Source organism: Hyla sarda, chromosome 6 (assembly GCF_029499605.1).
Source record: "Hyla sarda isolate aHylSar1 chromosome 6, aHylSar1.hap1, whole genome shotgun sequence".
Taxonomy (NCBI): Eukaryota; Metazoa; Chordata; class Amphibia; order Anura; family Hylidae; genus Hyla; species Hyla sarda.
In genome coordinates this window covers 305,476,764-305,491,721 of record NC_079194.1, presented here as the reverse complement: position 1 = coordinate 305,491,721, position 14,958 = coordinate 305,476,764, and the positions used below count along the sequence as shown (strand labels likewise).

General features: G+C 37.0%; 2 protein-coding genes across 3 annotated transcripts in view; one reads left to right on the top strand and one right to left on the bottom strand.

Moving 5' to 3' along the window:
• The window catches only part of TMEM41B (transmembrane protein 41B), a 190,174-nt gene that overhangs the window by 129,089 nt on the left and 46,127 nt on the right, over nt 1-14,958 (bottom strand). The gene's annotated exons all lie outside the window — the stretch shown is intronic.
• ZNF143 (zinc finger protein 143) overlaps nt 1-14,958 on the top strand; it is a 47,007-nt gene that overhangs the window by 28,032 nt on the left and 4,017 nt on the right. For both annotated transcript variants that reach the window (XM_056528005.1, XM_056528006.1), the window contains exons 11-12: nt 1,893-2,072; nt 10,297-10,524. In XM_056528005.1, coding sequence (XP_056383980.1) covers nt 1,893-2,072; nt 10,297-10,524 — 408 coding nt within the window. The remainder of the gene's footprint in view (nt 1-1,892; nt 2,073-10,296; nt 10,525-14,958) is intronic.

Here is a 14,958-nt window from a genome sequence, read left to right as displayed (position 1 = left end):
AGTGCTCTCTGCTGACCTCTCTGTCTGTCTCAGGAACTGCAGAGAGTGGAAGAGGTTTGCGTGAGCGCTTTCATTCACTGACAGAAAGCACAGATCTTGAAAGAATGGGTATATGGTAGAAATTTGCGGGATGTTTCCTTTAGGCCGTGTTCACACTACAGAATTTCCCGGAGCGGAATATGGAAAAAAAATGTCCGCTTGGAAATTCGGTTGCAGCGGAATCCTATTGTTTTTCAAGGGGGATTCTGCTGAACCGTGCTCGTGCAGAATGCAGGACTGGTGAGTAAAGGGTTAAGTCCTTGCACGGCTGTTGTTTCATGAGTACGGGCTGTACTGACCCATGTGACCTGCGCAGTTGTTGGGTCAGTACTTTTCCTGGCCGCTGCTTATTGTTCCTTCTCCTGTCATTTCTGCCGTTACGTTATTTAAATATCCAGCGCCTCCCCCCCGCCGGCCTGCAGGGGGCGTCTCCCGGCAACATCTGGTTACATAATATTCTCTAACAGCCGGCGGTGACTTGGCAGGGAGCAGCGCGGGGCGGGGAGCTAAAACAAGAACATTGTGTCCCCGGGCCCTGGTGCCCGCCCTGTCCTTAGAAAGCTGAGTGAGCGAAGAGCAGAACATTGCGTCCTCGCCGGGGAGAAGAAAAATAATTGTACGGGCTGAGATACAAAAAGGACGCCAAACAATATCATTGGCCGAACGGGATGCGGAGGATGGGAGTCACTGTGTTGTCATAATCACATGCCACGTTTCCCTACCAGGGTGCCTACAGCTGTTGTAAAACTACAACTCCCAGCATGCCCAGACAGCCAACGGCTGTCTGGGCATGGTGGGAGTTGTAGTTTTGCAACAGCTGGAGGCACCCTGGTTGGGAAACACTAATCTAATGCATGCACTCGTCATTTAAATAATGCATGCTGGGAGTTGTAGTTTTGCAACAGCTGGAGGCACCCTGGTTGGGAAACACTAATCTAATGCATGCACTCGTCATTTAAATAATGCATGCTGGGAGTTGTAGTTTTGCAACAGCTGGAGGCACCCTGGTTGGGAAACACTAATCTAATGCATGCACTCATCATTTAAATAATGCATGCTGGGAGTTGTAGTTTTGCAATAGCTGGAGGCACCCTGGTTGGGAAACACTAATCTAATGCATGCACTCGTCATTTAAATAATGCATGCTGGGAGTTGTAGTTTTGCAACAGCTGGAGGCACCCTGGTTGGGAAACACTAATCTAATGCATGCACTCATCATTTAAATAATGCATGCTGGGAGTTGTAGTTTTGCAACAGCTGGAGGCACCCTGGTTGGGAAACACTAATCTAATGCATGCACTCGTCATTTAAATAATGCATGCTGGGAGTTGTAGTTTTGCAACAGCTGGGGGCACCCTGCTTGGGAAACACTAAACTAATACATGCACTCATTATTGTATAAGTGCATGCTGGGAGTTGTAGTTTTGCAACAGCTGGGGGCACCCTGCTTGGGAAACACTAAACTAATGCATGCACTCATCATTTAATAAGTGCATGCTGGGAGTTGTAGTTTTGCAACAGCTGGAGGCACTCTGGTGGGGAACACACAGTTCTAGATTACAGGAGGACACAACTAGTGCCCCCCCTGATCCTCAGGTTGTGTGTGGTATTGCAGTTCCATTGCAGTGAATGGAGCCAAGTTGTGATAATACTCATAACCTGAGGGCAGAGAGGGCGCTGTTTTTGGGCAGGAAGTAGCATGATTTCCTTTTCCTGGATACAGATATGGTCACTCGGGTTTAACCCTTCAGTGGCTATGCTGAGATGTGCCACTGCCATAGTCACTGTGTATGCTGGGAGTAGTAGTTCTTTCATTGACACCAGGTTAAGTCTCTCTCCATGTTTCCCCGCAGGCGAGCGGCCGTTCAAATGTCCCTTCGAAGGCTGCGGGAGATCGTTCACCACATCAAACATCCGGAAGGTTCACATTCGTACGCACACCGGAGAGCGGCCATATTACTGCTCAGAGGCCGGCTGCGGCAGAGCGTTCGCCAGCGCCACCAATTATAAGAACCACGTCCGGATACACACAGGTACCTCTATATAACACCACTGTACTGTAATAAGATATCATCCTCTATATAACACTACTGTACTGTAATAAGATATCACCCTCTATATAACACTACTGCACTGTAATAAGATATCATCCTCTATTTAACACTACTGTACTGTAATAAGATATCATCCTCTATATAACACCACTGTACTGTAATAAGATATCATCCTCTATATAACACTACTGTACTGTAATAAGATATCACCCTCTATATAACACCACTGTACTGTAATAAGATATCGGCCTCTATATAACACTACTGTACTGTAATAAGATGTCATCCTCTATATAACACTCCTGTACTGTAATAAGATGTCATCCTCTATATAACACTACTGTACTGTAATAAGATATCATCCTCTATATAACACTACTGTACTGTAATAAGAGATCATCCTCTATATAACACTACTGTACTGTAATAAGATATCATCCTCTATATAACACTACTGTACTGTAATAAGATATCATCCTCTATATAACACTACTGTACTGTAATAAGATGTCATCCTCTATATAACACTACTGTACTGTAATAAGATATCACCTCTATATAACACTACTGTACTGTAATAAGATGTCATCCTCTATATAACACTCCTGTACTGTAATAAGACATCATCCTCTATATAACACTACTGTAATAAGATATCATCCTCTATATAACACTACTGTACTGTAATAAGATATCATCCTCTATATAACACTACTGTACTGTAATAAGATATCATTCTCTATATAACACTACTGTACTGTAATAAGATATTATCCTCTATATAACACTACTGTACTGTAATAAGATATCATCCTCTATATAACACTCCTGTACTGTAATAAGACATCATCCTCTATATAACACTACTGTAATAAGATATCATCCTCTATATAACACTACTGTACTGTAATAAGATATCATCCTCTATATAACACTACTGTACTGTAATAAGATATTATCCTCTATATAACACTACTGTACTGTAATAAGATATCATCCTCTATATAACACTACTGTACTGTAATAAGATGTAATATCCTCTATATAACACTACTGTACTGTAATAAGATATCATCCTCTATATAACACTCCTGTACTGTAATAAGATGTAATATCCTCTATATAACACTACTGTACTGTAATAAGATGTAATATCCTCTCTATAACACTACTGTACTGTAATAAGATGTCATCCTCTATATAACACTACTGTACTGTAATAAGATGTCATCCTCTATATAACACTACTGTACTGTAATAAGATATCATCCTCTATATAACACTACTGTACTGTAATAAGATGTAATATCCTCTATATAACACTACTGTACTGTAATAAGATGTAATATCCTCTATATAACACTACTGTACTGTAATAAGATATCATCCTCTATATAACACTACTGTACTGTAATAAGATGTCATCCTCTATATAACACTCCTGTACTGTAATAAGATGTCATCCTCTATATAACACTACTGTACTGTAATAAGATATCATCCTCTATATAACACTACTGTACTGTAATAAGAGATCATCCTCTATATAACACTACTGTACTGTAATAAGATATCATCCTCTATATAACACTACTGTACTGTAATAAGATATCATCCTCTATATAACACTACTGTACTGTAATAAGATGTCATCCTCTATATAACACTACTGTACTGTAATAAGATATCACCTCTATATAACACTACTGTACTGTAATAAGATGTCATCCTCTATATAACACTCCTGTACTGTAATAAGACATCATCCTCTATATAACACTACTGTACTGTAATAAGATATCATCCTCTATATAACACTACTGTACTGTAATAAGATATCATCCTCTATATAACACTACTGTACTGTAATAAGATATCATTCTCTATATAACACTACTGTACTGTAATAAGATATTATCCTCTATATAACACTACTGTACTGTAATAAGATATCATCCTCTATATAACACTACTGTACTGTAATAAGATATTATCCTCTATATAACACTACTGTACTGTAATAAGATATCATCCTCTATATAACACTCCTGTACTGTAATAAGACATCATCCTCTATATAACACTACTGTAATAAGATATCATCCTCTATATAACACTACTGTACTGTAATAAGATATCATTCTCTATATAACACTACTGTACTGTAATAAGATATTATCCTCTATATAACACTACTGTACTGTAATAAGATATCATCCTCTATATAACACTACTGTACTGTAATAAGATGTAATATCCTCTATATAACACTACTGTACTGTAATAAGATATCATCCTCTATATAACACTCCTGTACTGTAATAAGATGTAATATCCTCTATATAACACTACTGTACTGTAATAAGATGTCATCCTCTATATAACACTACTGTACTGTAATAAGATATCATCCTCTATATAACACTACTGTACTGTAATAAGATGTAATATCCTCTATATAACACTACTGTACTGTAATAAGATGTAATATCCTCTATATAACACTACTGTACTGTAATAAGGTATCATCCTCTATATAACACTACTGTACTGTAATAAGATGTCATCCTCTATATAACACTACTGTACTGTAATAAGATATCATCCTCTATATAACACTACTGTACTGTAATAAGATATCATCCTCTATATAACACTACTGTACTGTAATAAGATATCATCCTCTATATAACACTACGGTACTGTAATAAGATGTCATCCTCTATATAACACTACTGTACTGTAATAAGATATCACCCTCTATATAACACTACTGTACTGTAATAAGATATCATCCTCTATATAACACTACTGTACTGTAATAAGATATCATCCCCCATATAACACTACTGTACTGTAATAAGATATCACCCTCTATATAACACTACTGTCCTGTAATAAGATATCATCCTCTATATAACACTACTGTACTGTAATAAGATATCATCCTCTATATAACACTACTGTACTGTAATAAGATGTCATCCTCTATATAACACTCCTGTACTGTAATAAGATGTCATCCTCTATATAACACTACTGTACTGTAATAAGATCTCATCCTCTATATAACACTACTGTACTGTAATAAGATATCACCCTCTATATAACACTACTGTACTGTAATAAGATGTCATCCTCTATATAACACTACTGTACTGTAATAAGATATCATCCTCTATATAACACTACTGTACTGTAATAAGATATCATCCTCTATATAACACTACTGTACTGTAATAAGATATCCTCCTCTATATAACACTACTGTACTGTAATAAGATATCGGCCTCTATATAACACTACTGTACTGTAATAAGATATCCTCCTCTATATAACACTACTGTACTGTAATAAGATATCCTCTATATAACACTACTGTACTGTAATAAGATATCATCCTCTATATAACACTACTGTACTGTAATAAGATGTCATCCTCTATATAACACTACTGTACTGTAATAAGATATCATCCTCTATATAACACTACTGTACTGTAATAAGATATCACCCTCTATATAACACTACTGTACTGTAATAAGATATCATCCTCTATATAACACCACTGTACTGTAATAAGATGTCATCCTCTATATAACACTACTGTACTGTAATACGATCTCGTCCTCTATATATATATATATATATATATATATATATATATATATACTGTACTGTAATACGATCTCGTCCTCTATATATATATATATATATACTGTACTGTAATACGATCTCGTCCTCTATATATATATATATATATATATATATATATATATACTGTACTGTAATACGATCTCGTCCTCTATATATATATATATATATATATATATACTGTACTGTAATACGATCTCGTCCTCTATATATATATACTGTACTGTAATACATCTCGTCCTCTATATATATATATTGTACTGTAATACGATCTCGTCCTCTATATATATATATATACTGTACTGTAATACGATCTCGTCCTCTATATATATATATATACTGTACTGTAATACATCTCGTCCTCTATATATATATATTGTACTGTAATACGATCTCGTCCTCTATATATATATATATACTGTACTGTAATACGATCTCGTCCTCTATATATATATATATACTGTACTGTAATACGATCTCATCCTCTATATATATATATACTGTACTGTAATATGATCTCGTCCTCTATATATATATATATATATATATATATATATATATACCGTACTGTAATATGATCTCGTCCTCTCCTCTATATATATATATATATATATATATATATATATACTGTACTGTAATACGATCTCGTCCTCTATATATATATATATATATATACTGTACTGTAATGCGATCTCGTCCTCTATATATATATATATACTGTACTGTAATACGATCTCGTCCTCTATATATATATATACTGTACTGTAATACGATCTCGTCCTCTATATATATATATATATATATATACACTATACTGTACTGTAATACATCTCGTCCTCTATATATATATATATATATACTGTACTGTAATACGATCTCGTCCTCTATATATATACTGTACTGTAATACGATCTCGTCCTCTATATATATATATACACTATACTGTACTGTAATACGATCTCGTCCTCTATATATATATATATATATATATATATACTGTACTGTAATACGATCTCGTCCTCTATATATATATATATATATATATATATATATATATATACTGTACTGTAATACGATCTCGTCCTCTATATATATATACTGTACTGTAATACGATCTCGTCCTCTATATATATACTGTACTGTAATACGATCTCGTCCTCTATATATATATATATACTGTACTGTAATACGATCTCGTCCTCTATATATATATACTGTACTGTAATACATCTCGTCCTCTATATATATATATATATATATATATATATATATACTGTACTGTAATACGATCTCATCCTCTATATATATATACAGTACTGTAATACATCTCGTCCTCTATATATATATATATACTGTACTGTAATACGATCTCGTCCTCTATATATATATATATATACTGTACTGTAATGCGATCTCGTCCTCTATATATATATATATACTGTACTGTAATACGATCTCGTCCTCTATATATATATACTGTACTGTAATACGATCTCGTCCTCTATATATATATATACACTATACTGTACTGTAATACATCTCGTCCTCTATATATATATATATACTGTACTGTAATACGATCTCGTCCTCTATATATATACTGTACTGTAATACGATCTCGTCCTCTATATATATATACTGTACTGTAATACGATCTCGTCCTCTATATATATATATACACTATACTGTACTGTAATACGATCTCGTCCTCTATATATATATATATATATATATATATATATACTGTACTGTAATACGATCTCGTCCTCTATATATATACTGTACTGTAATACGATCTCGTCCTCTATATATATATATACTGTACTGTAATACGATCTCGTCCTCTATATATATATACTGTACTGTAATACATCTCGTCCTCTATATATATATATATATATATATATATATACTGTACTGTAATACGATCTCGTCCTCTATATATATACTGTACTGTAATACATCTCGTCCTCTATATATATATATACTGTACTGTAATACGATCTCGTCCTCTATATATATATATACTGTACTGTAATACATCTCGTCCTCTATATATATATATATATATATATATATATATATATATATATATACACTATACTGTACTGTAATACGATCTCGTCCTCTATATATATATATACTGTACTGTAATACGATCTCGTCCTCTATATATATATACACTGTACTGTAATACGATCTCGTCCTCTATATATATATACTGTACTGTAATACGATCTCGTCCTCTATATATATATATATATACTGTACTGTAATACGATCTCGTCCTCTATATATATATACTGTACTGTAATACGATCTCGTCCTCTATATATATATATATATATATATATATACTGTACTGTAATACGATCTCGTCCTCTATATATATATACTGTACTGTAATACATCTCGTCCTCTATATATATATATTGTACTGTAATACGATCTCGTCCTCTATATATATATATATACTGTACTGTAATACGATCTCGTCCTCTATATATATATATATACTGTACTGTAATACATCTCGTCCTCTATATATATATATTGTACTGTAATACGATCTCGTCCTCTATATATATATATATACTGTACTGTAATACGATCTCGTCCTCTATATATATATATATACTGTACTGTAATACGATCTCATCCTCTATATATATATATACTGTACTGTAATATGATCTCGTCCTCTATATATATATATATATATATATATATATATACCGTACTGTAATATGATCTCGTCCTCTCCTCTATATATATATATATATATATATATATATATATATATATATACTGTACTGTAATACGATCTCGTCCTCTATATATATATATATATATATACTGTACTGTAATGCGATCTCGTCCTCTATATATATATATATACTGTACTGTAATACGATCTCGTCCTCTATATATATATATACTGTACTGTAATACGATCTCGTCCTCTATATATATATATATATATATATACACTATACTGTACTGTAATACATCTCGTCCTCTATATATATATATATATATACTGTACTGTAATACGATCTCGTCCTCTATATATATACTGTACTGTAATACGATCTCGTCCTCTATATATATATATACACTATACTGTACTGTAATACGATCTCGTCCTCTATATATATATATATATATATATATATATACTGTACTGTAATACGATCTCGTCCTCTATATATATATATATATATATATATATATATATATATACTGTACTGTAATACGATCTCGTCCTCTATATATATATACTGTACTGTAATACGATCTCGTCCTCTATATATATACTGTACTGTAATACGATCTCGTCCTCTATATATATATATATACTGTACTGTAATACGATCTCGTCCTCTATATATATATACTGTACTGTAATACATCTCGTCCTCTATATATATATATATATATATATATATATATATACTGTACTGTAATACGATCTCATCCTCTATATATATATACAGTACTGTAATACATCTCGTCCTCTATATATATATATATACTGTACTGTAATACGATCTCGTCCTCTATATATATATATATATACTGTACTGTAATGCGATCTCGTCCTCTATATATATATATATACTGTACTGTAATACGATCTCGTCCTCTATATATATATACTGTACTGTAATACGATCTCGTCCTCTATATATATATATACACTATACTGTACTGTAATACATCTCGTCCTCTATATATATATATATACTGTACTGTAATACGATCTCGTCCTCTATATATATACTGTACTGTAATACGATCTCGTCCTCTATATATATATACTGTACTGTAATACGATCTCGTCCTCTATATATATATATACACTATACTGTACTGTAATACGATCTCGTCCTCTATATATATATATATATATATATATATATATATACTGTACTGTAATACGATCTCGTCCTCTATATATATACTGTACTGTAATACGATCTCGTCCTCTATATATATATATACTGTACTGTAATACGATCTCGTCCTCTATATATATATACTGTACTGTAATACATCTCGTCCTCTATATATATATATATATATATATATATATACTGTACTGTAATACGATCTCGTCCTCTATATATATACTGTACTGTAATACATCTCGTCCTCTATATATATATATACTGTACTGTAATACGATCTCGTCCTCTATATATATATATACTGTACTGTAATACATCTCGTCCTCTATATATATATATATATATATATATATATATATATATATATATACACTATACTGTACTGTAATACGATCTCGTCCTCTATATATATATATACTGTACTGTAATACGATCTCGTCCTCTATATATATATACACTGTACTGTAATACGATCTCGTCCTCTATATATATATACTGTACTGTAATACGATCTCGTCCTCTATATATATATATATATACTGTACTGTAATACGATCTCGTCCTCTATATATATATACTGTACTGTAATACATCTTGTCCTCCCCTCTTATAACGTTCCGTCTTGTCTCTATGGTCAGGAGAGAAGCCATACGTGTGTACGGTTCCTGGATGTGATAAACGTTTCACAGAATATTCCAGCCTTTACAAACATCACGTTGTTCACACTCACTCTAAGCCGTATAACTGCAACCACTGCGGGAAAACCTACAAACAGATCTCCACGCTCGCCATGCACAAGAGGACGGCGCACAACGACACCGAGCCCATCGAGGAGGACCAGGAAGGCTTCTACGTACCGCAGCCACGTGAGTGTCCCCTCCTGCTATACATAACATGTGTGCAAGATCTCTGCCTGCTGTCAGTGAATGGAAATACCCATTGTTCACAACCAGTGGAATGTTTATACATTGTAACATTGGGGTTCGCTCACAGAGCATTGTCTGAACTGGATACAGATGTAGCTGTGAAATGTTTTCAGCCTCTCTATGTAGAGTGGTTCTATCCACTGACAGCAAGCAGATATTTTGACCAGGAAGGCTTCTACATACCGCAACCACATTGACTGTCCTGTCCAGTTATATAGTGAGCATGCGCAATAAGATTAACAGTGTGCACAAGATCTTCGCCTGCTGTCAGTGAATCGAAATATCCATTGTTTACAACCAGTGGGAAGTTTTACCTGCGCTGACACATTGTAACATTGGGGTTTGCTCGTAGAGCATTGTCTAAACTGGATACAGATGTAGCTGTATATACAGCCTCAGTATGTAACGTAGAATGGTTCTATTCACTGACATCAAGCAGAGATTTTGAAAGTTTTAATGAGTTTAATTAAAATTTTCCATTCTTTAGTGATGGAGCGTTATATAATGGAGATGACAGTGTGAGGGCGCCGCCCCCTCCTGGCACTGCAGGGCGTTGCGGGTAATTTCTACCCCCCCCCCCCCCCCCCCCCAGATGGTGGCCGCTCTGTCATTGATACCTGGATCACCGCAAATTGTCCGTTTATTAGGAACAAAGCAAATGGCGCACACTGCAGGGACACCTGTCGAGACCATGAGGTTTGGGCAGGTGCCAGGCCACAACGCCTCACCTTCATCCGTTATACTGGGCCCTGCCTGGCACGGAGTCAGCAGCGGGGGGCGCCCTCATTCATTCAGACATTCCTGCCCCTTCAGAACCAGCGATCTGGAACAGCTGCCGAGCGGACATTCTGCAGCCTCCATTGTTTGTGCTGCAACGGCTGCCATAGCCAAATATATACCCCGCGCCAATAAGTAAATCCCACAACGGGCATGGTAGGAATTCACCCTCCTGTATCTAACATGGCGTCATTCTATCCATTCTACCCAAATTACGGGCCGCGTTCACACTGCGTTCTTCTGCACGTGCGTTTCAAGTGCATCAAATTTGACATGTAACTTATTGGGTGCATATACCTTGGGGCAGTGTTTCCCAACCAGCGTGCCTCCAGCTGTTGCAAAACTACAAATCCCAGCATGCCCGGACAGCCGTAGGCTGTCCGGGCATACTGGGAGTTGTAGTTTTGCAACAGCTGGAGACACACTGGTTGGGAAACACTGATCTATGTGTACAATGGCCTCTCGAGTCTCTGTTGACTCTGGATGTCAGAGGAGAGAAGGGTCGGGCAAGTGTCACTCTGCACAATACATGTATGTTTATATGCCGTCTGGGCATGCTGGGAGATGTAGTTTTGCAACAACTGGAGGCACAGTGGTTGGGAAACACTGATCTATGCATACGATGGCCTCTCGACTCTCTGTTGACTCAGGATGTCAGAGGAGAGAAGGGTCGGGCAAATGTCACTCTGCACAATACATGTATGTATATATGACGTCTGGGCATGCTGGGAGTTGTAGTTTCGCAACAGCTGGAGGCACATTGGTTGGGAAACACTGATCTATGTGTACGATGGCCTCTCGACTCTCTGTTGACATTGAATGTCAGAGGAGAGAAGGGTCGGGCAAGTGTCCCCCTGCAGAATACAAAGTACTACTAGTGCATGCTGGGAGTTGTAGCTTTGCAACAGCTGGTTGGGAGACACCGCTCTAATATGGAAAACATTTGCACATCCAGGATCTGCTGCAAATGTGATGCTGTCTTCCAGTGTTTCCCAAACAGGGTGCAAAACTACAACTCCAGGCATGCTGGGAATTGTATTTTTGCAAGAGCTGGCGGTGCACCCTGGTTGGGAAACACTTCTGTAGTTTATCTAGGGCCCATATGACTGTGTTCTGTTTAGAGTGCATTCCCACATACACTAATACATGTATTCTGCAGGGGGGCACTTGCCCGACCTTCTCTCCTCTGACATCCTGAGTAAACACAGAGGTCATCATACACATAAATCAGTATTTCCCAAACAGTGTGCCTCCAGCTGTTGCAAAACTACAACTCCCAGAATGCACTTCCCATCCTCGTATACACTAGCACATATATTCTGCAGGGGGACACTTGCCCGACCTTCTCTCCTCTGACATCCTGAGTCAACAGAGTGGAGAGGCCATCGTACACAGAGATCAGTGTTTACCAACCAGGGTGCCTCCAGCGATTGCAAAACTAAAACTCCCAGCATGCCCAGAAAACGTACACTTTTGTATTCTGCAGGAGGATACTTGCCCGACCCTTCTCTCCTCTGACATCCAGAGTCAACAGAGAGTCAAAAGGCCATTGTACACATAGATCAGTGTTTCCCAACCAGTATGCCTCCAGCTGTTGCAAAACTACAACTCCCAGCATGCCCAGACGGCATATATTCATACATGTATTGTGCAGAGTGACACTTGCCCGACCTTTCTCTCCTCTGACATCCAGAGTCAACAGAGAATCGAGAGGCCACTGTACACCTAGATCAGTGTTTTCCAACCAGTGTGCCTCCAGCTGTTGCAAAACTAAAACTTCCAGCATGCCCGGACAACTTAAACTGTTGTATTCTGCAGGAGGGCACTTGCCCGACCCTTCTCTCCTCTGACATCCAGAGTCAACAGTGAGTCGAGAGGCACCCCATTTATATATGTGGCGGTACACAGCATTGTCAGAGGCATAATACACTGCATAAAAATAAAAAAAAATAAAAAAATTAAGAAAGAAAACTGACAAAATAAAAAAAAAGTAAAAAATGTATAAAATTGACTCAGTATGTCATGTGAAACCCACAATGGAGTCATTAAAAATAACAACTTGTCCCGCAGAAAACGAGCCCTTACATGGCTACAGTGACGGAAAAAAATAACAATGTTTTAGCCCTTAGAACGAAGAAAACAGTTTGGGCAATAAAGGGTTAATTTACGGTAACTCCACCCTAGCGCAGAGGCAACGCCCGTTTCAAATAATCGAGAAGCTGCAAACAGCAAATGGAAGCGCACACTAATTTCGATAATAAGGATTATAAGACAAAAATGGCGCAAATACAATAACACATCTGCTCACACTTTGTCTCCAGCTGTTCCGAACTACAAATCCCAGCATAGCGTTTCACATAGATTCATCATTAGTTCTTTAGCTTTGTATCATTTATTATTATTATTATTTATTTTATTTTTTTGCCATTTCCAAAACCCCTGCTTGCTGTCAATGAATGGACTCCGAGGTTATATATTTTTTTTTACCAAGTCGCAACATTGTGAGGACAGGAGGGAGATTCTCACAGTTCATAGAGGATTTGTCTACATTGTAACAAACCCTCAGCTGTTTAAAATGATTTGGTCTTCACTCACAGCAAGCAAGGTCTGAACATGACAAGCAACCGAAACATTCAAAAGTATATTAGGAAAGGATTAAAGTGTTATCTGGCCCTTTAAATCCAGGATCAGCTGTTCGGCTGCCACGGTTTTCCATGCGGACGGGTTGTATTCGTAAACACTGTAAATCTTCATAGTATAGTCCAGTGTTTCCCAACCAGGGTGCCTCCAGCTGTTGCAAAACTACAACTCTCAGCATGCCCGGACAGCCTTCGGCTGTCCGGGCATGCTGGAAGTTGTAGTTTTGCAACAGCTGGAGGCACCCTGGTTTGGAAACACTGGTATAGTCGGAGGTGGTGTAGTGACGGTCCCAGCGGCGGCGCTCGCCCTCACTATGGCGCCTCGCCCCCTGTTGCGGCTTCTTATCGCTGCGCCAGTGTTTGCCGGCTGTGAATGATTGATGGTGACTTCGCTGTGTACACAGATCCCATTGTGTCGGTGCCAGGGGAGCCGCTCCGCCAGACGTTTAATATGGCGGCTTCTTCAGAGCAACGAGAGTTTTATTGTAGGAAAAGGGTTAATGATCAACGTCTGTGAGATACAGGATCAACTGTGACCACAATTCACACAGAGCAAACAGAGATACAAGGGGGGGGGGGAATCCTCCTGTACAGCGCCCTCTAGTGTCCTAGTAATATAATGTATGTACACAGTGATCTCACCAGCAGAATAGTGAGTACAGCTCTGGGGTATAATACAGGATATAACTCAGGATCAGTACAGGATAAGTAATGTAATGTATGTACACAGTGACCTCACCAGCAGAATAGTGAGTGCAGCTCTGGAGTATAATACAGGATATAACTCCGGATCAGTACAGGATAAGTAATGTAATGTATGTACACAGTGACCTCACCAGCAGAATAGTGAGTACAGCTCTGGTGTATAATACAGGATATAACTCAGGATCAGTACAGGATAAGTAATGTAATGTATGTACACAGTGACCTCACCAGCAGAATAGTGAGTACAGCTCTG